At 35.9% G+C, this 15977-nt stretch overlaps 1 protein-coding gene across 1 annotated transcript; it reads right to left on the minus strand.

Annotated features, from left to right (window-relative positions):
• Positions 1-3394: 3394 nt before the first annotated feature.
• LOC130434470 (transmembrane protease serine 9-like) lies at positions 3395-15926 on the minus strand. Its single transcript, XM_056764656.1, has 16 exons — positions 15791-15926; positions 14781-14907; positions 14585-14703; positions 13707-13824; positions 11992-12099; positions 9601-9675; positions 9263-9451; positions 8829-8935; positions 8259-8404; positions 7469-7622; positions 6339-6456; positions 5667-5741; positions 5329-5517; positions 4895-5001; positions 4351-4496; positions 3395-3641 (listed from the first exon to the last, which is right to left on the minus strand). Exons 1-16 carry the CDS (start codon positions 15924-15926, stop codon positions 3483-3485), a joined length of 2073 nt encoding a protein of 690 aa, XP_056620634.1. The 3' UTR covers positions 3395-3482.
• Positions 15927-15977: the final 51 nt, after the last annotated feature.

A 15977-nucleotide genomic window follows, 5' to 3' on the forward strand; every position in this document is an offset into this window, starting at 1 on the left:
TCCATTGTGCAGCTCAACTAAGCACAAAGACCGTCACACAAGGAATGAAAACCAGAATCTAAGGTATGCTATAAGTTTGTCATACGGTGGCTCCTCAATACAGACCGGGTGGATCTCTACAATTGGGCACATTGCAGTATTCCCAGCGGGTCACAGCAACACCATGGAGCTTTTTCATGATCAGGGTTCCTGCAGTAGTTCTCTTCAAGACCTCTGAAAAGAAATGATTCATAAAGTTTAAAAAGGTTTAAATGTGAGAGAGTAAATAACCGGAACCTCAATCTCCCTCAACCCATATGTTAACTTGAAAAATTAATTAATTAAAGAAATAAAATAAATGTAACATTTAACAACCCTCTTACACTCACCAATAAACCCCTAGTGTCATGGTTCCCACCTCTCCTTGTCAGGTATTTCTTGATCTAGAGGTGGAATCATACAGGATCCTCTGTTTCATGTTAGAGAGACGATTTCTTCTCTCTCAAGTCTACGTCATCGTTCCTACCCTCCTGTTTCCTAGTTTGTGTTTATTAGCTCCCTTGAGTATTGATCCCTTGCACCTGTTCCCTCTTGGTTTCTCTCCCGATAAAACATCCTCATGTTTCATTGTCCTGTGCGCGTTCATTGTAAGTTGTTCTTGTAAGCTGTTGTATACCATACCTTGTAAGCTGTATGCTGTCGTGTCGTACCTGTTCACTGTACCTGTTCACTGTACCTGTTCACTGTACCTGTTCACTGTACCTGTTCACTGTACCTGTTCACTGTACCTGTTCACTGTACCTGTTGCCCGTGTTGATGACTTTGTCCTCCAAGTTCCTGTTCCCCTCGTGTTTAGTAAGTGTTAGTTCAGTGTTTCATCAAGTTGTTTTCATAATCTTAGTTTAGTCAGTCTGTGTCTTTGTTTGCTATTATTTATCCAGTCTTGTTTTCCCCATTGAGGGTTTTGTTTTGCCTCTGTCTTATTTCTGTTAATTAAATATCTGTTTAACCCTGTACCATCGTTTCGTTCTGTCTTCTGCCTGCAATTGGGTTCTACCATGTCATATCATGACACCTAGTACCAAATATAATGTTGTGCTCCTGCTTTCTATTATAATCTGATACAATTTTGAAGTAAAAAATCAATAATAAGGCGTCATTTTAAATGGTTAACATATTTAATGAAATGGTGCCACATCTTGAATAACTGTTTTGCTGATCCTCTTGAGTACCTAATCTTTTGGAGGTAGAAACAGGACATCATTTCTCTAATCCTTTGAATGTGTGTGGTGGAAGGGAATCTTTCCACTTTAACAAAATGGCTCATGAAGTCATAAAATGTCCATGAACTATAACCTTCATTAAGATTAGTACTGGACGGACATAAGTAAACAAAGGCAAATGGACAAAAATGTCACTTATAATCTGCACAAAACCACCCTGAACCATCATCTTAACTCTAGGTTCAGTGCAGTCCCTTAGGAAAACTGGAGGTAACAAATTTATCATAATAATCGCATCAGACAATATGAGCATCATCAATCATAAAAATTATAATTTATTTAATTTTATACTAAGATAAAGAATAACATAGATGAAAACTTAAATGTCTTACCTGAGAAGAGGAAAAGACAGACTACAAGACCTGCTTTTTGAACTTTCATGCTGGAGCTTTGACTAGCAAACTGAGCACAGAGCTTCTGAATGTGGTAATAACAAACATCACAGTCCAGTCTGTCAATCATTATCATAATAAGGACATGGACCAGGTCATATAATGTTAGTCAATCAATTCTGAGCCATCCATTACTTTTCAGTTCCTTGTTCATTTAAATGGATTTAACACTTTCATTTTGAATGAATACCTTTATTTTATTAATAAAGACTACAATACTTTTTGGATTCATACAGGGGTCAGGCAAAACATTGAGACATTGACCACTGACCACTTACAGATTAAGTGAATAATACTGATCATCTCTTTATCACGGTACCTGTTAGTGACTGGGATATATTAGGCAGCAAGTGAACATTTGTCCTTAAAGTTATTAGAAGCATAAACAAAATGGTCAAGCACTAAGAACAGGCTAGACGACTGGATCAGAGCATCTCCAAAACAGCAGCTCTTTTGGATATTCCCAGTCTGCAGTGGTCAGTATCTATCAAAATTGGTCCAAGGTGGTCAACTGGTGACAATGGTTCAGTGGTCATGGGCGGCCAAGGCTCACTGATGCACATGGTAAGCGAATGCTGGCTTGTTTGGTACAACAAGCTACAGACTAGCTACTGTTGCTGCAGTTGCTCAAGAAGCTAATGCTGGTTCTGACAGAAAGGACAGAAAGCTGGTTCTGACAGAAAGGTTTACGTAGCGAACACTTGGCACCAGGATGCACTGTGGGAGGAAGGCAAGCTGGTGGAGGCTGTGAGCTGTTTTGGGTATTATTCTTCTGGGAAACCTTGGCTCCTGCCATCCACGTGGATGTTATTTTGACGTGTACCACCTACTTAAGCAGTGATGCATTTCATGGAAATGGTATTTCCGCGTGGCTTTGGCCTCTTTCAGCAGGATAATGTGCTCTGCCACAAATATTCACTACCCACCCCGGCGAAATATTTCCAATGAATGTCAATTTACAGTAATTATTCTCTCTTCAGTTGCATCAGTGCTATTTTAATAAGCCAGAGGAGAACTGGCTCTCCTGGTTGAGTCCGGCCTCTCCCAAAAACTTGCAATAATACCATGTATCTTAATACCGTACTGTATATTCTCTTCGATTTTTCCTCTGGTATTATTTTAATTAAAATTGTTATTATGATGTAGTTAAAGCTGCTTTGCAACAATGAAAACTGTGAACATTGCATAGAGAAAATCTTGCAATAAAACCATGTGTCTTGATAATATGCACTCTCTTTAATTTACCCCCAGTATTATTTTTCTCATGATGTATGTAAAGCTGCTTTGCAGCATTGGAAATTGTGAACAGTGCTATATAAATAAAATGAAATTGAATTCAAACATCTGTGGTACGTGCTAAACAAACAAGTCCGATCCTTGGAGGCCCCACCTTGCAATTTATAGGATTTAAAGGATATTCTTTTAAAATCTTGGAGCCAGACACCACAGCAAACCTACCGGGATTCAGAACTCAACGGGTCAGGGGATGTTTTGGCGGCAATAGGGGGACCAACACAATATTAGGAAGGTAGTCATAATGTTATGCCTGATCTGTGTGTATTTAACAAATATATAGAAAGATGTATATTCTGTATATAAAAATACATGGAAAATGTACATAGCACATAGTCATGGGGAAGATTCAGGGACATATTCTATACCTACATATTGCCAGATGAATGTTTGTTTCATATTAACCAGTTGCAGACTAAATATTTACATGCACAATTACACTCTGTCTCAAATTTGGAAGTTTAATTAAAACAGGTGAACAAGTCATTTCAACTTACAATTACATATTTAGGCGAGCGAATGTTTGCGTTTAACATTAACCTTTAATTGTTTTTTCTATCCAGTCAACAAACTTAGAGACACGGACGTAGACTCCTGGTTTCATGGTATCTGCACAGCCAACACCCCATGATGTCACTCCCTGAAGAACAAACCTGTTCTGGGTTTTGCAGACTAGAGGACCACCGCTGTCACCCTAAATGAGAGAGAAGAAAATGCATTAACCATCAGTCAAGTTTTACAACTTTGATACTTGTTAGCTATGGTAAAACTGTGAGCGATGATGTCATTGTATTCAGACTATTCAAAATCGAAAAGTGAATGAAAGCCTTACAAGTTTAAGCTTTCAAGCTACGTTACTTGCTAACTGTTCTTCTGACGTGATCGGGGCATGGGCTAAATAGATGTTTAAGTTAATAAATTTAGTGCATTTATGTGTTTAGCTGCAGCAAGCTGTTCGTTTTGCTAATGACAGAGGCAAACACTGGGGTTAGTTTCTTTTTAACTGTCTCAAATCATTCGTCCTTAGGCTGAAAAATCTGTCTCAGCATAATAGCTCTCACGTTGTGTGTGTAATGTTATAACTTGTCAATGACAAGAGCTAAAATCCACCTTATTCGGCTGAGATCTGCAGGTGAGCATTCAGTCGATTTAAGTTAAGCATCCACGCACAACATGAGCACAGCTGTTTTTGATGAAGCAAGAAGGGCCTTTAGTGTTTTTAAGCAAAATATGTTCCAGACATTTCATGAAAACCTGAATAAATCATACCAACTTGTTGAAAGTGCCCGTCCAATCACTCCTTTAAAGTGACAGTGACCTAAAATGTCTGTTTCAGTCAATGTTAAAGACAAGATCTTGCTTCATCTTCTTTGTGGAATTTAGAAGTTTCAAAGTTTTCTGACCTGACAGGTATCTGTTCCACCTTTCATTTTTCCGGCACACATCTCGTGCTCCTTCACACGACCGTACAAAACTAATGGATTGTTGCAGATTTTATTCTCAATTACTGGGACAGCGGCTTCTTTCAGGTAACCCTGTCCACCCGTTCCTGAGGAACGAAAAAAAGGCGAAGCCATTGCATGTCTATGGTTCTGTTGAACACAAATAGTTTTTAGCAGCAAAATGTTGATCACAATTGACAAGCTAAAGTTTAGCGCAAAATATTCATAGGACAAACTAGAATAGATAATCGACCTTCAGTCCACACAAATCTGAAAGTTTTAATTATTTAATTATTACATTACTTCATTTATTACTGAAGTATCAATCAGTTGTTTATTTTTTTATTCTTTGTTCACAGCTCCAGTGCCTATTTGTTCTGCTGAAGAGACTTAAAAATCATCCTTTTGTGTTCCACAGAAAAACGGAGGTAAGTGATTTGAAATTTTGGGTAAAATAAATATTTGATAAAGATTCAAATTTGCAATACTTGTTAAATTCACCTACCCTCTGTTTTTCCCCAGCCTGTCACAAAACATTCAGTAGCATCTGGTACAATGTAGTCCTTTTCTGGTAGACAAGCGAGCGATACCTTATCATTAAGTAATACAGGCCTAAAATAAGACAAACTTCAATGTAAGTTTCACTATATTGAAAAATCAAATAACGTTTAATAAGACTCTATTATTAAGATTCACAGGTTCATAGATGGCATTTAGTTTATTCACAGAACACACTCAGGATGTCACATAATTCTTTGAAGTGTGTATTATATTTTCTGCTCAACTAATGCCAGTCTTTAATACTTGTGCATCATCCAACAAATTAAACAAGGAATTTAGCCTTTAAATAACCTTGTCAGACAGTAATGTTCATTTTATTATATTATTCTTCTACCACTGTTACAGAGGACAACAATGGAGAAAAGTGAACAACTTAACCTGTATAACTTAAGAAGAGCAATGTCAGCTCCAGATGGTTCCATAATTATTTTAACGACATCTTTTTTCTGTTTGGATGGTTCATCCGCATGTTCTGTATGGATTCCAAGGAAAATGATATATTTGGAATATTTAGTTATCTCTGACCAGCCTACCGTGTGGAATTCAGTCGTGATGCTGGTTTCAGACCTAGGTAACAGTAAGTGACCATTTAATCATTTGTCTTATATGCAACACTGCTGGTCTAAACCTGCAAACATTTCGGTTTGTTTTAAATCTTTGCATTAATACAGTATCACTTCTAATGGTATAATAATTATAATAAATCAGCCACTTACCCATCAAGACAATGAGCTGCGGTCAGGACCCACTGCTCGTGAATCAGAGTTCCACCACACACATGAGTCTTATCACTGCGACAGAAAATGAAAGATACTATTAATTCTGAGTAGTCGCTATTCTCTTGCTTATAGGGAACCTCCGTCAAAGAATGAAAATTGAAACAGATGCTTGACACTGTACACTTTTAATGTAGATTTACAAGTATTTCAAGTATTCAATAAAAAGAAATAAATTCAAATTGACCGGTATTGTAAAGATGAGCTAAACTCAGGTCGTCCAGAGCACAGTTGCACCATCTGTCTAAGGCTCTGTCAGCAAGGCCACAGGTTCCAACCAATGTCACATTTTTTATTTACATTGCTATTTTATCTGTCTTTCGGTCTGCCACTTTGTATTGTAGTGTTGTTCTAGGCTTTCAAATTTGCTTTGTTTTGGATTTATAATCCTTTTACTTCGTTTCAAACATTGCTTTGCTCCTTGTTGTTGACCTTACACATTACAGTTTGTGAATCTGCATAAAGTTTGTGTTTTGTTTTAATGTAGATTCCACAGCTTATGCCAGTTGCATTACATAAGCATTATGCACCTTACACCATCATTTTGTTATTTTGAAGTCTGCTTAAGTATTGAGTAAGAAGTCTTCTTAAATATGTTTTTAAGTTTTGTACCTTTTTCTGAGACTGACCTGCCAAGGCCAGGAGTGGGGTTCTGAAACACATCCACCTACAACTCGCTGTCCATTGCAAAGTTTAGGTTCTGTTGCTGGTTGTCCGCATTTCAGACTCCCTGATTAAACAGGAAAATGCTTGTCATATAATATGTTACAATAACATTATAAAACATAGTTACAAATAACCTGAATTACTGAATGTACATTGCGTACTGTCTTTCACCAGCTGCACATGAAATAAATTAGTCAATTATTAAATAATTTACTGTTTTACTGGCTATGCAAAATATTTCAACTTGACTGGTGATGACTTGTTGTAGCTTATAAAAAAGTTGAATTGCTTAACTTGTTTTGACAAGTTAATGTAAAAACATGCTTTGTATCATTTATCAATAATGAAGAAAGAGTGCAGATCCGTGTGCAAAAAGCATTTTACGAAAGAGTTTATGTGATTCATCAAACATTTGCATTCCGCTGATCTCATCCTATGAATGATCGCAGCTTGATAAATGCATCTGATGATAATTTACATATCACCCCCTATAAATTATTTTTATTATGATGTATGGAAAGCTGCTTTGCAACAATGAAAATTGTGAACAGTACTATAAAAATAAAGTTGAATAGACCTCCAAATTCCCCAGATCTCAATCACATCGAGTATCTGTGGAACGTGCAAAACAAAAAAGTCCGATCCATGGAGGCCCCACCTTGCAATTTATAGGATTTAAAGGATATTCTGTTAAAATCTTGGTGCCAGAGACCACAGCACAACTTCAAGGGTTCTTTACTCAACGGGTCAGGGGCGGTTTTGGCAGCAAAATGGGGACTAAAACAATATTAGGAAGGTGTTCATATGGTTATGCCTGATCTGTGTGTATATAACAAATATATAGAAAGATGTATATTCTGTAAATAAATATATATTGGGGAAGATTCAGGGACATATTTTATACCTACGTATTACCTGATGCATGTTTGTTTCATATTAACCAGTTGCAGACTAAAATATTTACATGCACAATTACACTCTGTCTCAAATTTGAAGTTTAATTAAAACAGGTGAACAAGTCATTTCAACTTACAATTACATATTTAGGCGAGGGTATGTTTGCGTTTAACATTAACCTCTAATTGTTTTTTCTATCCAGTCAACAAACTTAGAGACACGGACGTAGACTCCTGGTTTCATAGCATTTGCACAGCCATCACCCCAGGATGTCACTCCCTGAAGAACAAACTTATTCTGGGTTTTACAGACAAGAGGACCACCGCTGTCACCCTAAATGAGAGAGAAGAAAATGCATTAACCATCAGTCAAGCTTGACAACTTTGATACTTGTTAGTGATGGTAAAACTGACATTTGTAAGCGATGATGTCATTGTATTCAGACTGCAGCTGAACCCTGGTGTGCAAACCACCGTGGAATTTGTCACACCAGACAAATTACTGGGGTTAGTTTCGATTTAAACGTCTCAAATCATTCTTCCTAAGGCTGAAAAATCTGTCTCAGCATACTAGCTCTCACGTTGTGTGTGTAATGTTATAACTTGTCAATGACAAGCGCTAAAATCCAACTAATTCGGCTGAGATCTGCAGGTGAGCATTCAGTCGATTTTAGGTAAGCATCCGAGCACAACATGAGCACAGCTGTTTTTGATGATGGCAAGAAGGGTTTTGTTTACACAGCCATTGAGTGTTTTTATGCAAAATATGTTCCAGACATTTCATGAAAACCCAAATAAATCATACCAACTTGTTGAAAGTGCCCGTCCAATCACTCCTTTAAAGTGACTGTGACCTAAAATGTCTGTTTCAGTCAATGTTAAAGACAAGATCTTACTGATCTTTTGTAGTTTCGTGGCTCTTGGTCCAAAACAAGATTTGTGGAATTTAGAAGTTTGAACGTTTTCTGACCTGACAGGTATCTGTTCCACCTTTCATTTTTCCGGCACACATCTCGTGCTCCTTCACACGACCAGACAAAAATAATGGACTGTTGCAGATTTTATTCTCAATTACTGGGACAGCGGCTTCTTTCAGGTAACCCTGTCCTCCAGTTCCTGAGGAACAAACAGCAGGTGAAGCCATTGCATTTCTATAGTTCTGTTGCACACAAATAGTTTTTAGTAGCAAAACATTTAAGATTTTCTGTTCCATAAAATAAAAGTGAATGGTGATCGCAATTGATAGGCAAAATTTTAGCGGAAAATATTCATAGGACAAACTAGAAAAGATAATCGACCTTCAGTCCACACAAATCTGAAAGTTTTAATAATTTAATTATTACATTACTTGATTTAAGTATCAATCAATTGTTTATTTTAGTTTTCTTTGTTAACAGCTCCAGTCTATTTGTTCGGCTGAAGAGACACAAAAATCATCCTTTTATGTTCCACAGAACAACGGAGGTAAGTGATTTGAAATTTTGGGTAAAAAAATATTTGATAAAGATTCAAATTTGCAATACTTGTTAAATTCACCTACCCTCTGTTTTTCCCCAGCCTGTCACAAAACATTCAGTAGCATCTGGTACAATGTAGTCCTTTTCTGGTAGACAAGCGAGCGATACCTTATCATTAAGAAATGCAGGCCTAAAATAAGACAAACTTCATTGTAAGTTTCACTATATTGAAAAATCAAATAACGTTTAATAAGACTCTATTATTAAGATTCACAGGTTCATAGATGGCATTTAGTTTATTCACAGAACACACTCAGGATGTCACATAATTCTTTGAAGTGTGTATTATATTTTCTGCTCAACTAATGCCAGTCTTTAATACTTGTGCATCATCCAACAAATTAAACAAGGAATTTAGCCTTTAAATAACCTTGTCAGACAGTAATGTTCATTTTATTATATTATTCTTCTACCACTGTTACAGAGGACAACAATGGAGAAAAGTGAACAACTTAACCTGTATAACTTAAGAAGAGCAATGTCAGCTCCAGATGGTTCCATAATTATTTTAACGACATCTTTTTTCTGTTTGGATGGTTCATCCGCATGTTCTGTATGGATTCCAAGGAAAATGATATATTTGGAATATTTAGTTATCTCTGACCAGCCTACCGTGTGGAATTCAGTCGTGATGCTGGTTTCAGACCTAGGTAACAGTAAGTGACCATTTAATCATTTGTCTTATATGCAACACTGCTGGTCTAAACCTGCAAACATTTCGGTTTGTTTTAAATCTTTGCATTAATACAGTATCACTTCTAATGGTATAATAATTATAATAAATCAGCCACTTACCCATCAAGACAATGAGCTGCGGTCAGGACCCACTGCTCGTGAATCAGAGTTCCACCACACACATGAGTCTTATCACTGCGACAGAAAATGAAAGATACTATTAATTCTGAGTAGTCGCTATTCTCTTGCTTACACTCTAAAAAATGCTGGGTTATTTGTTTAACCCAACAGCTGGGTTGAGCCTGTTGGGTCATTTTGTTGGGTTATTTTCAGTGACAGTGACAGTTGAGAGAGTAAACCCCTCCCACTCCTCGACGCATCAGACAAACTTTACCTTCGCGGGCATTTTGATTCACCTCATCTCGGAAAGTTGTTATTCGGAGAAGAAAAGGTACGTTTACGAGTTTTTAATGTATAAAACTATTACTGTACAAAAAAAAATGCAAAAGTATGCAAAATTCGGCTGTTCGCATTAGTTTTGAAAAGTAACGTTAATCTAGCTTCGTTAGCTTTGTATAGCTAGTCTGTAACGTTATGCCCACGTTGTTCTAATTTACAGCTTTTTAATCATTTAAACTTCCTTTTTGGTGAACATTTCCTCTGAAATGTGTGACTTGTGTGAGGAATTTAGTTCAGTAACTTACGCAACTTGATATTAGTTTAAGGTTGACACGAGAGAGCGTCGTGTCAAAAGCAAACATCCAGCTCATTTTTTTATTTTAAATACCGCTAATGTTCGGTGAGGGAACTTAGTTTAAATAGTCTTTTAGACGAGAATTTAGTTGTTAAGAACACAAATACGTGATTTATATATAAACATAACGCCTCTTTGAGATTTTGTTAAGACGCTGTCGGAGGTGTGAGCTTCAGGCTGTCAGCGGTCGTGGCTCCGTGGAGAGCAGCTCTATCTCGGCCATTGCCTCGGGAGTAGCCGCTCTTATAACGTTAGTGGTTAACAATGCGATATAGTTAATTTTGGGTATATGAAACGAACAATTGTTGCTCTTTTTAGATTTCTACTTATTCCCGAGTGTGTCGAATTAGTTAAGAGTTGTGTTAACGTTTATAATATTATTTTTTAAGACTGTATTTCAGTTTCTGTACTATATCCTACTCTTCTTTTTCCCCCACTGACATGTTGCAGAATAACAGCTAATATTAATGGATCATTCTATTCAAGAGAAAGTCAACTGGAACTTGGATATTTTCATAACAGGCTTAAAGGTAAACATTATTTAGGTAAAATGTTAATGTACTTCTTTATATGTTTATTATAATCCATTGTGCTCTGCACTCTAAAAAATGCTGGGTTATTTGTTTAACCCAACAGCTGGGTTGAGCCTGTTGGGTCATTTTGTTGGGTTATTTTCTCAGTGTTGGGTCATTTTTTGAGTAACCCAAACGCTGGGTTACCAGTCTGGTCCAATTGAGTGACAGTTGAGAGAGTAAACCCCTCCCACTCATCGACGCATCAGACAAACTTTACCTTCGCGGGCATTTTGATCCACCTCATCTCGGAAAGTTGTTATTCGGAGAAGAAAAGGTACGTTTACGAGTTTTTAATGTATAAAACTATTACTGTACAAAAAAAAATGCAAAAGTATGCAAAATTCGGCTCTTCGCATTAGGTTTGAAAAGTAACGTTACAATCTAGCTTCGTTAGCTTTGTATAGCTAGTCTGTAACGTTATGCCCACGTTGTTCTAACTTACAGCTTTTTAATCATTTAAACTTCCTTTTTGGTGAACATTTCCTCTGAAATGTGTGACTTGTGTGAGGAATTTAGTTCAGTAACTTACGCAACTTGATATTAGTTTAAGGTAGACAAGAGAGCGTCGTGTCAAAAGCAAACATCCAGCAATTTTTTTATTTTAAATACTGCTAATGTTCGGTGAGGGAACTTAGTTTAAATAGTCTTTTAGACGAGAATTAAGTTGTTAAGAACACAAATACGTGATTTATATATAAACATAACGCCTCTTTGAGATTTTGTTAAGACGCTGTCGGAGGTGTGAGCTTCAGGCTGTCAGCGGTCGTGGCTCCGTGGCATCTCGGCCATTGCCTCGGGAGTAGCCGCTCTTATAACGTTAGTGGTTAACAATGCGATATAATTAATTTTGGGTATATGAGACGAACAATTGTTGCTCTTTTTAGATTTCTACTTATTCCCGAGTGTGTCGAATTAGTTAAGAGTTGTGTTAACGTTTATAATATTATTTTTTAAGACTGTATTTCAGTTTCTGTACTATATCCTACTCATCTTTTTCCCCCACTGACAGGTTGCAGAATAACAGCTAATATTAATGGATCATTCTATTCAAGAGAAAGTCAACTGGAACTTGGATATTTTCATAACAGGCTTAAAGGTAAACATTATTTAGGTAAAATGTTAATGTACTTCTTTATATGTTTATTATAATCCATTGTGCTCTGGGTAGGCCAGTTTCCTTACATTCTTCTCTTGTCTCTTTTTCTCTTTATAGATGAACAAATTGATAAAGAAACCCTCCTGCTGAACATCCACTTCCAAAAGTGCACGCCACACTGTTGTCTACAACTCCTAGGAAAAGAATCCTCTTTAGTAAGACTGCTCCGTGGATATGTCAGGTTAAGCAGTGCTGAAACCGAAAGAACTAACGCTCTTTAAAATGTTTTGTGAGTTTATATGAAGAGGAAAGTTACGGTGTCCCTTTTTCACATCCATAACGCTTGTTTATTTCTTTTTTTATAGAAAACTTGTGCATAGACTGATATTTTATCATATAAATGCGGTTCTATCAACAAGGGTTTAGTAAAATACTTTTTATAGTGTTTTTATGTCGCATCCATAACGCTGGAATTGCCCTAAAGCATTTTACTCGTGCCACTTTGTTAACTGTATATGAATTTTTGAAGTGTTAAGTTGTCTAACTATTTATATTTACTTGTGCCACTTTAATAACCTTGTTAAATGTATATGTTAAAATCTAAACTAATGTAATTTATTGAAGTTAATTTTCCTTAAATATGTATAAACATACATTTCATCAAAGTGTTTTATATGCCATTTTATTGTTCATTGAGCATAACATATTGCATGTTTTTATGAATTCCTTTTGTTTTGCATTTTGATCCTTAATAAAACTTTTGATTCTTACTGATGCCTCGAGTATTTCTCTGTGATTTTGTTATTATTATTTTTAAACATTTCGGGTTTGTTTAAAACCAGCAATGTAATTTTTAAGCAAAAGTTGATTGAAATAAAACAACCCAGCATGTTGGGTCAAAGATATAACCCAACTGGCTGGGTTAAAATAACCCAACGCTGGGTTTGTCCATATTTGACCCAGCGTTGGGTTACCAAAATAACCCAAATTGGGTTGTTTTAACCCAGCCTTTTTTTAGAGTGTATAGGGTACCTCCGTCAAAGAATGAAAATTGAAACAGATGCTTGACACTGTACACTTTTAATGTAGATTTACAAGTATTTCAAGTATTCAATAAAAAGAAATAAATTCAAATTGACCGGTATTGTAAAGATGAGCTAAACTCAGGTCGTCCAGAGCACAGTTGCACCATCTGTCTAAGGCTCTGTCAGCAAGGCCACGGGTTCCAAACAATGTCACAGTTTTTATTTACATTGCTATTTGTAATATATTATATATTGTATAGTATATATTGTCATAGTACATTCCTTCTGTAAAGTATTTTCATAGTACATGCCCATTGTATTGTAATTTCCTAATATTGTATATGTATTTATTCACACTGTATATCTGCACTTGCTAATTGCACTTCTGGTTAGACCTAAACTACATTTCGTTACACTGTACTTGTATATGTGTAATGACAATAAAGTTGAATCTAATCTAATCTAATCTATTTTATCTGTCTTTCGGTCTGCCACTTTGTATTGTAGTGTTGTTCTAGGCTTTTAAATTTGCTTTGTTTTGGATTTATAATCCTTTTACTTCGTTTCAAACATTGCTTTGCTCCTTGTTGTTGACCTTACACATTACAGTTTGTGAATCTGCATAAAGTTTGTGTTTTGTTTTAATGTAGATTCCACAGCTTATGCCAGTTGCATTACATAAGCATTATGCACCTTACACCATCATTTTGTTATTTTGAAGTCTGCTTAAGTATTGAGTAAGAAGTCTTCTAAAATATTATTTTAAGTTTTTGTACCTTTTTCTGAGACTGACCTGCCAAGGCCAGGAGTGGGGTTCTGAAACACATCCACCTACAACTCGCTGTCCATTGCAAAGTTTAGGTTCTGTTGCTGGTTGTCCGCATTTCATACTCCCTGATTGAACAGGAAAACGCATGTCATATAATTTACATAGTTACAAATAACCTGAATTACTGATAGGATATTTATGTTTGTTAAATATCACCACAAATTATGTATTTATTCTTTCACTATTATTTTAACACTTAAAGTATTATAATTGTTGTTGCTTAACATTACTTTGTTTGTATAATGGATCTAAATGTAAACAAAATTGATTCCAGTCTTGAAGAACTTTGTTTGAGTAACATTTATGTGTTGATGTAAAAACTAATGTGGACATAAATTACTGATCCTTTTTCTGCGGCGAAATTGTAGAATAGTGTTTGTGTGTAAATGTTTACTGCTAATCTTAAATTCTGGTTGCTTAAATCAAGCAGCAGTTTATGTTTCCTTCATTTATTTATTTTCTTTTGCAGTGAATATCGCACTAATAAAAGAAACATTAAAGCATGCGTGTTGTCTGTTTTCTTTAGAATGGATATTTGTCTGAAAAAATGATCACCTTGCAAACATGTAAACTGATGCGTTGCTTGAAATTATATTGATTATTGTAATTTTGTAATCTTATACTTTTAATTGTGCATCTTAATTGTTGTAAATTATCTTTGGAGTAGCCTAAAATCTGATGTGAAAACCAAAAGTACCCGCTCAAACATTTAAATTATAATATAATTAGGCTAGAAAAGGAAACGGTGGAAACGGGTGACCCATAATTAATGAGTTGAATATTTGAGACAGTGATTTCTCACAGTCTGACAGGAATGAATCTTACTGCATCGAGGAATAGAGCAGTACTCCCAGGGTTTGAATGGATCTGTGGTATAACACCAGGGTCTGGGATCTCCACCAGGGTTTCTGCAATAGTTCTCCTCCAAGTTCAACTCATGTAAACTACAAAAAAAGGGTTTTGTGTACTTTTACTAAGTTAGCGAGATTTCATGAATGCCCAGTAAGTGCTACTTTCTCACAATATATAGGTGTAATCATGTTGGTGTGGTGTCTGAGAGTCCCAGCGTTGGCAGGTGTATCCACTCTCAGTGATGGAGATCTTGCCTCCGTAGTCTTTTCCATTGGAGTGCATACAATCTTCTGCAGCTATAAAGGGCAGATTCAAGAGCGTGTGACAGAAACAGCCTCCATCAAACAAGGGTCAGTCATTTTGTCTTGGTCCTGATTTGGACATGATTTCATCAAGACTTCAGTTTCTTATATAATTTTAAAACAAATATGTTTTTAGAGACCTTCGATTCTTTGTTACTGTATATTAGCATGGTTTCAATCTAGCCCACTTAATAAAAATATTTAGTATTTTTTTATTCAAGATCAAAAAAGATGAACAAGAATAGTGCTTGGCAGCCAAGAGATTTTTTTTGGTCTATGTTTGAGTTTTGCTTACTAAACACATGTGTCCTAAAAAACTGATTAAACAAATAAAATAAATATCACATCTAACAACCCTCTAACACTCACCAATAAACCCCTAGAATTCTGCACATGCTTTCCATTATAAGTCAATAACAAGACGTTATTTTAAATGGTTAACATGTTCAATGAAATGGTGCCACATCTTAAATAACTGTTATGCTGATCCTCTTGAGTACCTAATCTTTTAGAGGTAGAAACAGGACATCATTTCTCTAATCCTTTGAATGTGTGTGGTGGAAGGGGATCTTTAACAAAATGGCTCATGAAGTCATAAAATGTCCATGAACTATAACCTTCATTAAGATTAGTACTGGACGGACATAAGTAAACAAAGGCAAATGGACAAAAATGTCACTTATAATCTGCACAAAACCACCCTTAAAACTATCATCTTAACTCTAGGTTCACTGCAGTCCCTTAGGAAAACTGGAGGTAACTGAATTTATCATAATAATTGCATCAGACAATATGAGCATCATCAATCATAAAAATGTATGATTCATTTAATTGTATACTATAAAGAATGACAGAGATGAAAACTTAAATGTCTTACCTGAGAAGAGGAAAAGACAGAATAAAAGACCTGCTTTTTGAACTTCCATGTTGGAGCTTTGACAAGCAAACTGAGCACAGAGCTTGTGAATGTGGTAATAACAAACATCACAGTCCAGTCTGTCAATCATTATCATAATAAGGACATGGACCAGGTCATATGAGGTTTGTCAATCAATTCTGAGCCC

The sequence above is a fragment of the Triplophysa dalaica genome, chromosome 13 (assembly GCF_015846415.1).
Source record: "Triplophysa dalaica isolate WHDGS20190420 chromosome 13, ASM1584641v1, whole genome shotgun sequence".
In the NCBI taxonomy this organism is placed as follows: domain Eukaryota; kingdom Metazoa; phylum Chordata; class Actinopteri; order Cypriniformes; family Nemacheilidae; genus Triplophysa; species Triplophysa dalaica.

Coding starts and splice junctions, on each gene's coding strand:
- LOC130434470 (XM_056764656.1), bottom strand. CDS start 15,926: ATGATAATGATTGACAGACTGGACTGTGATGTTTGTTATTACCACATT. Junction 14,704..14,780: donor CATGATTACACCTATATATT/GTGAGAAAGTAG, acceptor CTTTTTTTGTAG/TTTACATGAGTTGAACTTGG. Junction 4,497..4,894: donor AGGCTGGGGAAAAACAGAGG/GTAGGTGAATTT, acceptor TTCGTTCCTCAG/GAACGGGTGGACAGGGTTAC.